General features: G+C 40.4%; 1 protein-coding gene across 4 annotated transcripts in view; it reads right to left on the bottom strand.

Moving 5' to 3' along the window:
* The window catches only part of mmp17a (matrix metallopeptidase 17a), a 55,378-nt gene that overhangs the window by 14,566 nt on the left and 28,760 nt on the right, over positions 1-12,052 (bottom strand). For all 4 annotated transcript variants that reach the window (XM_088391541.1, XM_088391538.1, XM_088391539.1 and 1 more), the window contains 2 exons: positions 715-847; positions 136-271 (listed from right to left, as the gene is read on the bottom strand). In XM_088391541.1, coding sequence (XP_088247667.1) covers positions 136-271; positions 715-847 — 269 coding nt within the window. The remainder of the gene's footprint in view (positions 1-135; positions 272-714; positions 848-12,052) is intronic.

Consider the following 12,052-nt stretch of genomic DNA (forward strand, 5'->3'; position numbering starts at 1 on the left):
CGTAATGTCAACACAATCATTCTTTCTGCTTATCATTGGCAGAAATATGCCATGACTCATATGTCAGATTTTTGATTTGATTAAATTTACAGAAATAGAGAAAATGTTACTCCAAAGATTGATTTAGATGAATACCTCCAAGAAAGATGTCTTTTGGTCCATTTGTTTGGAGTGTTCAGGCTACGCTTTCTGCGGCCCGCTGGACCCTCAAGCGCGGGAACATCTGGCAGAGAACATCTGGGGGTTTTCATGAGCCCCAATGTGGCTTGATCTGAGGCGAGACAAAAAAAAAAAAGATTTAAACCACCCTGTCAGGTATGTCCTTTATTTCAGATTTGCTAGAAAAGCAAACAAACCAAAATGTTCATCGAGTATCTTCAGCACGACGACTCAGATTCAATTACAAGTCTATACATTTGTGAACACTGCGTTTTTGAATGATTATATTACAGATTGAAGATTGCTCTCATGCCTACACTCATGCATGTGAGATGAGAAAGGGGCGGCGTGTTTGTAAGTGGATAGCGCGCAGTGTATGAAGATTTACGACGCAGTGTTTGTGAGCCAGCGCGGGATGTGCACTTATCATTCTTCCGCTGTCACAATGTTTTATTCACCTCGGCGCAATCTCAAGAGCGATTATAAATTTGCATTCGACGCCCGGCGACACATGCTGTGGTCATGCATAAAATACACGTCAAAAAACATACGCACCGAAGACTCCGGTCTCCTTGAGTCCTCCGAACTTCTGCATGGCTTTGATGGCCTTGGTCAGGGCCTCCTTGGTTTGAAGTTGGCCGGTCACGGGGTCGGGGGGTGGGAGGTAACCAAACTTGCTCAGCCAGTCCTGAAGCGGGAAAATGGAGATGGATAGGTCAGCATCCATCCTTCCATGCATCCATGTCAAGTCAAGTCAAGTCAAGTCAAGTCAAGTCAAGTCAAGTCAAGTCAAGTCAAGTCAAGTCAAGTCATCCATCCATCCATGCATGCATCCATCCATGCATCCATCTATGCATCCATCCATCCATCCATCCATCCATCCATCCATCCATGTCAAGTCAAGTCAAGTCAAGTCAAGTCAAGTCAAGTCAAGTCAAGTCAAGTCAAGTCAAGTCAAGTCAAGTCAAGTCAAGTCATCCATCCATCCATCCATCCATCCATCCATCCATCCATCCATCCATCCATCCATCCATCCATCCATCCGTCCGTCCAGCCATTCATCCATTCATCCATCCATCCATCCCAAGTCATGTCATCCATCCTTGCTTCCATCCATCCATCCATCCATCCATCCATCCATCCATCCATCCATCCATCCATCCATCCATCCATCCATCCATCCAAATCATTAAGAATGTTGCGTAACTAAGGCACTAGAATTAAGTCAGCTGCAACTGCCCAAGACCCCCCCCCAACCCCCCTACCCTCCCTCACCCCTCCCATCCCAAAATCGGTGTAAATCCTTTTGGCATAAACCTGCCATACTCACTAACCAACCAAATGATAACAATCAAACCTGCACGGCTGATGCAAGAAGCGAAATTTAAAGGCGACCGCTGGCTCGATTCAGCAGCGATGCAAAGCCAAAGGAAAAAGCAAACGGCAATTTGTCACTGAATATGCTTTTGCGCTTAGCTGGTTATTCCCTTGGTTTTAAATGTTTGTGGGAGGAGAGTTACAGCCGAGGCTGTGTTTATGCCGATGAGCCGCCGCAGTGATATTTCTGGACTCATTTTGCCATGAAATTGCATTTATGTTCAAACCTGCCCAAGCCCCTTATCGCAATTCATCATTGGGCAATTTAGTTTTTTTGTTGTTGTTGTTGTTGTTGTTTTTTCGGCGCACACATGCAAAGACATTTCCAAATTGACAAATCATCTTCCAAGTTACGCTTGGCCTCTTTCATTCTCGCAAACCGTTTTCATCTACTGCAGGTATGCCAGGCAATTATGGATCGCAATAAATCAGCTTCCTGTTTATTCTGCGACTGACAGCAGAATTTCTAATCTTGAATTAATATTCAGGGTTGACTATATTAGCCGTTTTAACCTTCGAGTACCTCGAAAATCTCTCGGCCACCTTCTTCCTTTTGCTTATGTTTGACAGCTGATGAGAAAATAGTTTTCCCTAATTTAAAGGATGACATTTTTTTTCAAATTGTCATAGAGCAATTTGAATGGATTCTATACGTAAATAGATATTGTAGGCTTTGCAATTTTCATATCTGCTGTATCAATTGTGCATTGTTTGTTTTGAAGTCATTATTGGTGCCAATTAGCGTTCCGCTTCTTCTTCTTTCTTGTTTTAATGGATTCTTTCGGGTTCTTTTTCCATCATACGGCTGCTGTTGTGGCTTCTGCTCTTGTATGCGGCGTGACAAAATCATTAATGGGATTTTGGTCACACGAGCTGTTGAATTCGATATGATACAATTACGCCGGCAAGGGATGGGCATGAGAACTGATCATTACAAATTCATCAAAATTTGATGGAATTGAGCTACTCTACCCATTAACAAACTCCTTTGGTGGCTCAGAATATTAAAATGAATGCTATTAATCCATTTTAGGCAATGCAAACAAACAAAAAAATATTTTATTTGTGAGAAAAAATAGCACTTTAATATTGCATAAAAAAATCCTGTATTGAAATGGTTAAAAAGAACTAAAATTAAATCATCCGTCACATTTTTGGCTTCGATTCAAAGGACGGTGTGCGCCGTTGGGGGAGTACAAAACAGACGTACAAATATACACAGCTTCTCGCAAAGCTTCAGGAACATTACACTTATTTAGTTTGACAATTTACTCCATTTTGGAATCAGTAAGCTTTGTAAATGTTGTAGAAACAATCTAAGTTTGCTAGCTTAATCTGTGATTAAGTGTGACATGAGTGGGCTGACGCAGATGGTTGAGACTCTGGTCTTCTTTAATCAGGCATTATTTGGATATACAGAAGCTGAGATAAAACGCTGTCAAATGATGTCCAACACTTTGCTTTTTTGCATTTGGGGAAACATCCGAAGTTGAGCCTCTGCGAAATTTGCTTTGCTCTTTTTTTTTTGGGACTAAAAAGTGACACGTATACAAAACCTGACATTAGCAAACACAATTTTGAGTTGTGGGACGATAAAGTGGAACACGTCTACTGCAAGAGGTTATTTGAGTCCCAACTCGAGTCGTACAAGCTCATAAATGTTACTAAAGCTGAGAATATGATTTCATACTCAATAAAGTGTGCAGTTGTGCAATGACAAAATAACCTCCCCAAATAAACCCTTAGCTAGTTGCGCTTTGCCGATTTTACACAGGAAGTAGAACAATGTGCTTTAAAGCGCAATAAGATGTGATGTGAGTATATTTGAAAGATATTTTTTATATTGATACTGTTCAAGTGATTTCATTTATTTCCCAATTGGTTTCATTATTTGAACAAATTCTCTCAGCAGCCCAGAACAGAATTTTTTTTTCACGCTCCACTGGAGTTATAAAGAAAAGTAAGGGCGGGTGAGTACAGATATGACGACATTCTGTATCATTTGCGCATACTATTATATCGTTATGTTAGGTCCACTCATCTCATTTGTATTTATTTTTATTTTTTTTTTTATCTAGAGTGGCTGTATAAGAGTGGAAATAAGGTACATGAGTCACGTCAAGTGATCCTTCCGGTACGGTAATTCAGAGAGTGAGTCACAGACATTAAGAGGTTCTGTGAAGGTAGGCATAAAATTAAATTATATGATTTCATTATTCATCTTGCATCGAGCATACATGACTATACTCTTAAAAACTCTCAGAGACTTAAAAAAAAGAATATATTTTGGAATAATGAGATTTTTTTTAGATTAGATTTCTTCTTAATGAGACACTTTCAAACCGCAGTTGTTTACTTGTAGTAAAAAAAAAACTAGACTGGAAAAAGTAGCCGATTTAATATTAACAAGATGTCGAGCGATGTAGAAGAATCAGCACACATCGATAGTTGGAAATATAATTTGCCCTCTTGACAATCCCCATTCACTGCTTCACTAAAGGTATCCGCTTTTTAATTATACAACGCTGTTTATGGTGCCGCTGTAAACCACCGCGGCAAACTCAATCTGTGAAAATCTTGACAGCGGTGCGTACGCTGACCTGAAAATATTCCCACATTCCCTTTCCTATTTATATATGGATGTACTGTATGCAGTCATGTGGAATAGAGTGTGATTGTTTCTAGTTGTGTATTAAATTGTTGTTACTTTTGGTATGGAATTACTATGGTGACACAGCAGGTGGTCAAATGAATAAAAGAAAAATAAATGCGGAATAAATAATTGCAGCGAGAATTCACCGAAAGTGTAAGCAACAAAAATATCATGAACAGTTTTGTAGCATTAACTAATGTATTCTGAAAAATATCAAATACCAATAATCAAATCCTATGCCTTCGTCCTTGAAAAAAAAAAATTTTTATTTGATCCAAAGCGCTACAAATCAATTGCTTTGCTATGTTATTTGAGCTGCTCTCTGATTCATTCATACATAAATTGTCCATGAGAATTCAGTAGGCCAATGATTTATATATTCCATTTCATGCTACATTATCCTCTAGATAAAATTAGTTGTCTTCAAAACACTGTGATGGTCCAGACGAGTACAGTTGTGTAAGCTTGACAGCAGTTTTGCCCATTTTATCTTTTCCATCACGCCATCAGCTTTCACTCGTACATTTATTTATATCCAAGAAAAAGAACAGTGTGCGGTTGTGACGGGAACAATGAACGACTGAGAATAAAACCAAAAATGGGCGTGAGAGAACACTTGTGTCTTTAACTAGCTCCTTATTAATCATCATGCTTCACAATCCTGTCACATGGGAGAAAAAAAAAAAAATCTCCTCCTTGGTTCATTCTCAAAGGTCAAAAGGTCAAAAGGTCAGCCTTCCTCTTTCCATCTCCTTAGAAACCTCAACTTGTTTTGTCCTCCTTCTTTTTGTGAGATGTTCCATCCAACAAAACGTCTCTGTTTTCCTCCACGAACAGCTGTAGGGCCTTCAAACCGGCTCTTATTCACATGCCACGAGTTACCGTGCTTTCCCATAGAAATGCTAATGATGCTAACGCTAGTTGCTAAAAGTCGCATTGGTGTAAAACCCTTTCAATCGCTTGTTGTGTAAGCGGTACCCTGGAGATAAAATTACGTTCTGCTCCACTTTACAAAACAATTTCGGGTTGCGACGTCGTCCTTGGCAGTGAAAAAGCCTCAATTTAGGTGCTAAGTTTGCACCGAAATGACCTTCGACATCCCAACTTTAAACACAATCTTTCTCAAGTCACAAAGGTGCCGACTTCATTTCAAGTCCAAGGCCAGAACGTAAATGTCAACAACTCTCGGAGGCTTACTGTGCAGTTAGTAGACTGTTGCTACAGAAACGTTTTCATTTTTCTAAATGTACTGATGTTTGACTAATTTAATCCGTATATGCTGCCAACAACTTGGATTGCGCTAAAGGCGTTTTCTTTTAAGTGCCGCAACATTTTTTCATTAAAAACATTAGTAAATGTTGGAAAGGATTTTTTTGGCCCGGATCCCACACTTTGTGCGAAAGCGTTTTGTCGAGTGAGACGCTGGCACGCTCCGTTGTGTGTATGCATGACACTGACGGCATATGTTGACCCCCGCGGTCACGCTTAATCAGAGATGTTCCTTTACTCCGTGTGTGTGTGTGTGTGTATGTGTGGTAACGAGTGAGAAAGACAATTAAACTTGCAAGAATGAAGCATGTGGGCGAGTGGAAAATTGTATAAAATTAACAGCGCTTTTCTATTCTTCAAAGTTCCTGATTTTAAAATGGTATCGACCTCCACCGAGAGTACCGATACCTGATAACGATACTCACCTACCCCTATTCAAGTAATAATCATCTTCAAAGTTCCTGATTTTAAAATGGTATCGACCTTCACCGAGAGTACCGATACCTGATAACGATACTCCCCCATCTCTATTCAAATAATTATTTTCAAAGTTCCTGATTTTAAAATGGTATCGACCTCCACCGAGAGTGCCGATACCTCATAACGATACTCGCCCATCCCTATTCAAATAATGATCATCTATGGGGGGAAATTAATAAATCAAACACAGCTGACTGACTCAACAGTGCCTCTGCTGGTTAAAGCTAAGTACTGCAACACATTTAGAAACGAATTTGAAAAAATGCCACACAAGTTGGCTTTTTTTTCTTCTTCATATCATCTCCTCGAGTCATGAGTCAGATTGTCAGGAGTGGCAATTTTGTTCTTAAGACCGCTAAATCATATATGTCAGTTTCCTGGCTAAGGACTGCCTCTTCTTTTTAAGCGGTGCGGTTGATTAAGAGGGAAAGCCAACATTCTTGGGGGTTAGGTGGAGTGTTTCAAGTGGGCCTTAACCTTTAAACAGCGCACCGCAAGACCTCGCATTTGAAAGTCTGCAGAGGGTTCTTTCATCTTCAGACATTTAGTAGACTTCATACAGTATGGAGCAAAATTGCCTTGTGGTGGAGCGAGGCTGGCTTGCTATATGTGAGCATGTGGCCCTGAGGACCACATAAAAGTCAGATTTCCTCCTATGGTGAAAAGAGCTATCATTCTTTTTTTTTTTTTTTTGCTCTATCCCATATATTAGCATTTCCCCCCCTCCTCCAACGAGCAGTTAAAGCCATCAAGTATCCTCGGCCTTGGGATAACGACGAGCCGCACAGGGCGATAGGAAATTGAAAGCTGAGTCGGTTTTTTGAGCATTAGCGATCTGGGTTGTAAATAAAATATTTGATTTGATCAATATGAAATGGAAGAATTTTTTTATGCGAAGTTATCTATGCCAAGTTTATTTTTGCTTGGGGATACGTTTTGAGAGGGATGTTTTGAGGAAGAGGTCACGAGTTTGTCGATTAAAATCAGAAAATGGTCTTTTGTTTTGTATCTAATGTTGAAGCTGAAATGTTTTATGTGAAGTTATTTAAGCCTGTTTTTATACCACAAGGGGCTTTTTGAGGTTTCCTCTCCCGTGGTGTGAGATTTGTTTGTTGGAATCGGAATGCGGGTGGCTCAAAAAAAAGGTAAGTAGCCCGGTGCGGAAGGTCAGGCGATTCGAAAACATAAACACTTAGGGCAACAACTTCATTTCAAGTTAGATCTCACGAAAGAAGTCATGCTGTGCGACCTCACTCACATTGGTAAGATTCAGAGAAACGTGTTTTGCTTTTTCATCTGCTTTTGATTGTCAAATATAAACCAACCGGATTTTAAGGACCAATTATAAATTTCCATCTTGACTATTAAAATGTTTCTTTAAGCTCAGTTAAATTAATTTTCTTTTAAGCCGTCATTGGTAGAGAACGAATGAATAGATTGCCTCAATTTAACTGTTACATTTTTTGTTTTTTTCGTAACGCTGAGTTAAAACGACTTAGGTAATTATGCTATTAGGTTAAGGATTTGATTTTATTGTCCGTCCCTCACATGCGGTGATAGTCATCTGCCCTATTTGAAAAGTACTCGGCTTCACACAGATGGCACCCCCCCCCTTGCCTGCTGCATCAGACAATAAATAAAACGCTCCTAAAATGGACCACGCGATTTCCTCATTGTAAAACTTCACACCGAGGTTCCACCGTCGCCACGCTAGGCCATTGCTTAATTGCACATACATCCGGCATAATTTAATTTTGCCGCAAAAAAAGTACGTGCTCGCGCTCGGGTCTCCGTGTCTCCTAGCAAGTGTGTGACAGAGAGGATTAAAATGCGGCTGGTAAATGAATCATTTAATCCCCGGCTTAGAGACAGCTGGTTCCACGGAGAACCGAGACACAGCTCCTGTCTGTTGACTGAGGCGTTGCAAGGAGACAACAAAAGACGGGCGAAGGCGGGAAGAAATGAGAAAGCCGGGCTTTCTTTTCTTGATCTTCAACCCTGTGACCTGGAGGTGTCTGGTTAATGGAGCACACCATTTGTTCAATCCTCTTATAGGCCGTCAAGGATGTTCATGGAGGAAGCGGTGTTAATAGAAATAAACACACGGCTCTGTGATCCAATACATGTAATGCCATTAGGTGAGCCCGTCCGTCTATTCAGCAAAGATGACGAGTCAGCTCTTACATCACAGTCTTTCAAAAAAAATGTCGTCAAGGTCCACAAAATGGAAAGCAACCTTTAAAGCATCTGGAGATCTTTACCAACAAAGAAACCCCATAGTGACAACACTAAGGATTAACCCCATGATGTCTTGGTCCAACTAAAAAACCTGATGTTGTAGCTGCAGGGAGTCACACAGTTTCCGTTCCAAGTGAAGGAGACTTTGACCTTCTGCTGAAACTTCAGCTGTCCACTGAAGCTCAGCCCTTTCACCTCTGCTCATATTCAGCCCACACTGGTGCTTGAGTTGAAGTCACGATGAGCTCTTCAAAACTATTCCGGCTTGTTGGACAAGCAAGTGAGCAGATGAGATCATGGATGATAAATATGTCCATAAAAATTATCTTCTCCACACTGGACACTACTGCCTAGCCCAAACACCGTCATGTTAGCACAGCAGATCAATTGTCATGCCCATCCATTTTAATTACAGAGCTGTCAAATTAATCGATAAATCGTCAACTTTTCGATGATCAAATACTACTGCCTAGCCCAAATTTTAATGCTAGCAGAACGCGGTCATGTTATCACAGAAGATCAATTGTTACGCCCATCTATTTTAATTAGAGTTGTCAAATGAATCGATTAATCGACAACTTTTCGATTATCAAAGTAATCGACAACTATTTGAATAATCGAGAAATGTTTTGAACCATTTTTTGACTTAAAAATGTCCAAATACTCATCAACCTAAATGCACTGAAGCAAATTCCCTGCAGACAGCAATAAAATATTTTTTATGAACGTCATGAAGTAACTGTCATCATGATGGTCATGTGCAAGTATAACTGGAGCTTATTTTTAAAAGAAAGAAAATTCGGCGGCTCCTCTCAGGGAATCGGTGTCTTAATGTTCTTTGAAGTTCTTGGTCTCCGTGGGTGGGAATGTGGCACGGCAGCAGGCCAACGCCGCAAACACAAGGATTGGGTAACGGCCGCCCGCCGTCCCTGCTGTTGCGTTCATCCCATAAGCCACACACACACACACGTACACACAGACAAACATGCTGCCTGACAGTTTCGCACGGCTATCACATATGCAATCCTCTATCGGAAATAATCCTTATCTTTTGAGTGTATGCTCACGAGTTTTTTTTGTTCTTCTTTTTTTTAATGCATCCGATCTCAAAGGTAATCTGATCCCCCCCCGTCATTTGTTTCTTATTAATTTCAATCTCGGGGCTCATTTTTCTTTCAGATGACGCTAGGAAAACGGATACCCGCTTCAAAGCCTCGACTTGAAAGGGAAAATATACATTCTGTAACATTATTTATAGCTTACAAGTGTTATTTAAAGGGACGCAAAGGTCAAGCGAACGGCTTTTCTTGTTCCACATTAGTTTTAACGATTGTACGTACGTTCTCAACTGCGGCTGCTTCCTGAGTTGACTTTTCCCTCCAGTGTAATAAAACAACCAGAACCTAGCGCAGAACTCCAAAACAAAGAAGCTTACTCGTATTAAATGCAAACTTGAGTTATTTTATATACTGTGTGAGTGTTTAAAACATGGCGTGCTTTGAAAGATTTCAATTCTTTAGTAATCGGCCGTCACGTGGATTTAAAACAATGGCAGCTTAATTTGTAGCTTTGACGTGACCTGACATAACTGAGCTTTTTCTTTTTTTTCCCCCCCCAAAAAAATCCAATAAATGCACTCTTGCCTTAATAAAACTTCATTAACCGTACTATGTGTAACTCTGGATCTTATTTCATTGTTAACCGGCATATAAATGTGAAATGTCTTTAACCAGCGCTAATGTCATGATGTAGAAACTAATTGCATCTTTGCCATCTGATTATGTGTGACAGACGAGTTAGTGGTGTGAAGGCAAGTGAAGGACAGCGAAAAGAAAGTCTCGTTGCCTCAAAATTTCATGCATTGGACTTCCTAATGAAGGGTAAAACAAAAGTGAGACAATAATAATAATAATAACACTAATAATAATAAATTGTGAGTTGCTTTTCTACATCTCACAAAAATCTGTTGCCAATTTAGTTGCACTGTACAAAAGCGTCGTCAGCCCACACAGTCGAAAGTGCCAATCACAAAGCATTTTTTTTTCTTCTTCCTCGAGCATTTATGATTTTGCAACTGCCGCAGAATCATCGTGTGGTGGCTCGACTATGGTGTGACAATTTTGTGGAAACAGCTGTAGTGGTTAGAGAGTGACTAAAGCTATCAAGCTAAACATAGCTTGGTTCCAAGTCGAGTGCGCAAAGGAGACGAAAATATCCGAAAGTCTGTCAAAAAAAACCAAACAAATCAAAAGTCATTATCATCATGATAAGCCTTTCAAACTTTACTCAGTTGACTTGTTTGTCTTCACTCCTAGCCTGGAGCACACCAAAACTTTTATCAGCGGCTCTCGAAAGCAGTTCCAAAAAAAAAAAAAAGGCCATCAAAACAAACAGAAGTTCTATTTAGAGTCACCCGCAGCTGCAGGCTGTAAAAAGAACACAAACCGGTAGGTGAGGAGCAGCCATTGTGACTTCAGTAGGGAGTTATCTGACAAAGACGAGTAGCGGGGGGGTGAAAAAAACAAAACAAACAAAAGGTGCTGTGTGCACCTGCAGGAAGACACAAGCTGTCAAGATATATGCGATTTAATTAGCAGGAAAGGCTGAGAAATGCTCGAGCGGACCTACAGCTATAACGACAACCTCGCTGTAGATCGAGTGATTCTCCAGCAGCACGTCCGAAAAAGCCAGCCCTCGTGGCAACGCTAAAGAATGGAGAGTTAAATCGAACAAAATGAGCCGCAGAGGGAGTTTGCTTGTCTCGCGATCCGACACTGCCGGCGGCTGCCGTGGGGAATTGGGGTCAAAGGTCAAACTCGGCAGGTCCTCGGTGATGTTGATAGACGTCGGTAGGCTGCCATTAGCTCGGGAAAGCATTTACCGCGGAAATGTTACGGTCAAATACAATTTGTTTTTACGTTAGCTGACAGAAAATTTGCTTGTCTACAATGAAATCGTAAACGTGACAAATGATCTGCTGTGAAAAAAATACCAAGCCTTTTGTTCTTATTGAGATTCATGGGGATGTCAACATACCAAAGGATTCTGGTGACCCGTTCTTAAGGTAGACTGGAAGCCGGTCAATCAAACATGAGTTAAAAAAAAAAGTCAATTTCTTTTTCACAATTATGGGCAATCATTTTTTTTGTGAATGTGACACACAGAACCCGGGAAAAACTCAGACGAGCACGGAAAGAACATCCAAATGCTACAAAGGAAGGGCGAGATTAGAAACCGGACCCTTTCGACCGTGACCACACCACATGTGCCTGCTTTTTGACGATGACATCATCAACTTTTTTTACCTTTTACCTTATTCAACTCAAACAAAAGTACAGCTGAGGCTCGGAGATAACGTCTTGACATTCAGCTGTAATAAACTGAAGAAACTCCAGCCGACTGGCTCGTGCAGAGATTCCTGAAAACGTTAATATGTAACCCCGATCGTGACAGGAATATCTATTCCGTAGCCCAAAAAAAAAACTTGAGCTGGTGCAATGCTCAAAAAAGCAACATTCATTGATTGGAAGATGTACGACTGTTTTCATGAAATACAAGTAAAGCCAAAAAAGCCTGAGGTCTTTTAACACAATGAATGTTCAGTATCACAGGAACAAGATCAAATAACATCATAAGATGCTATCTCGGAAAAAACATAAAATAATTAGGTTGGTTTTGTTAACCTCAGCTGCTCTTTGAACAATACAATCCAAAAAATCCAATTGCAACTTTCGAACACATACAGAAAGTGAGGCTAGTAACTTTTTAAATAAATTGCTTCATTGCGCTAATCAAAGGGATTTTGTCGGCCATATTGGATGTTAAGATTAGCAGCTAGGTTTGAAATCGAATGACTCGTGGACTGTCGTGTTTTCA

The sequence above is a fragment of the Syngnathus floridae genome, chromosome 12 (assembly GCF_059516105.1).
Source record: "Syngnathus floridae isolate MCC-2025c chromosome 12, RoL_Sflo_1.0, whole genome shotgun sequence".
NCBI classification, from domain to species: Eukaryota; Metazoa; Chordata; class Actinopteri; order Syngnathiformes; family Syngnathidae; genus Syngnathus; species Syngnathus floridae.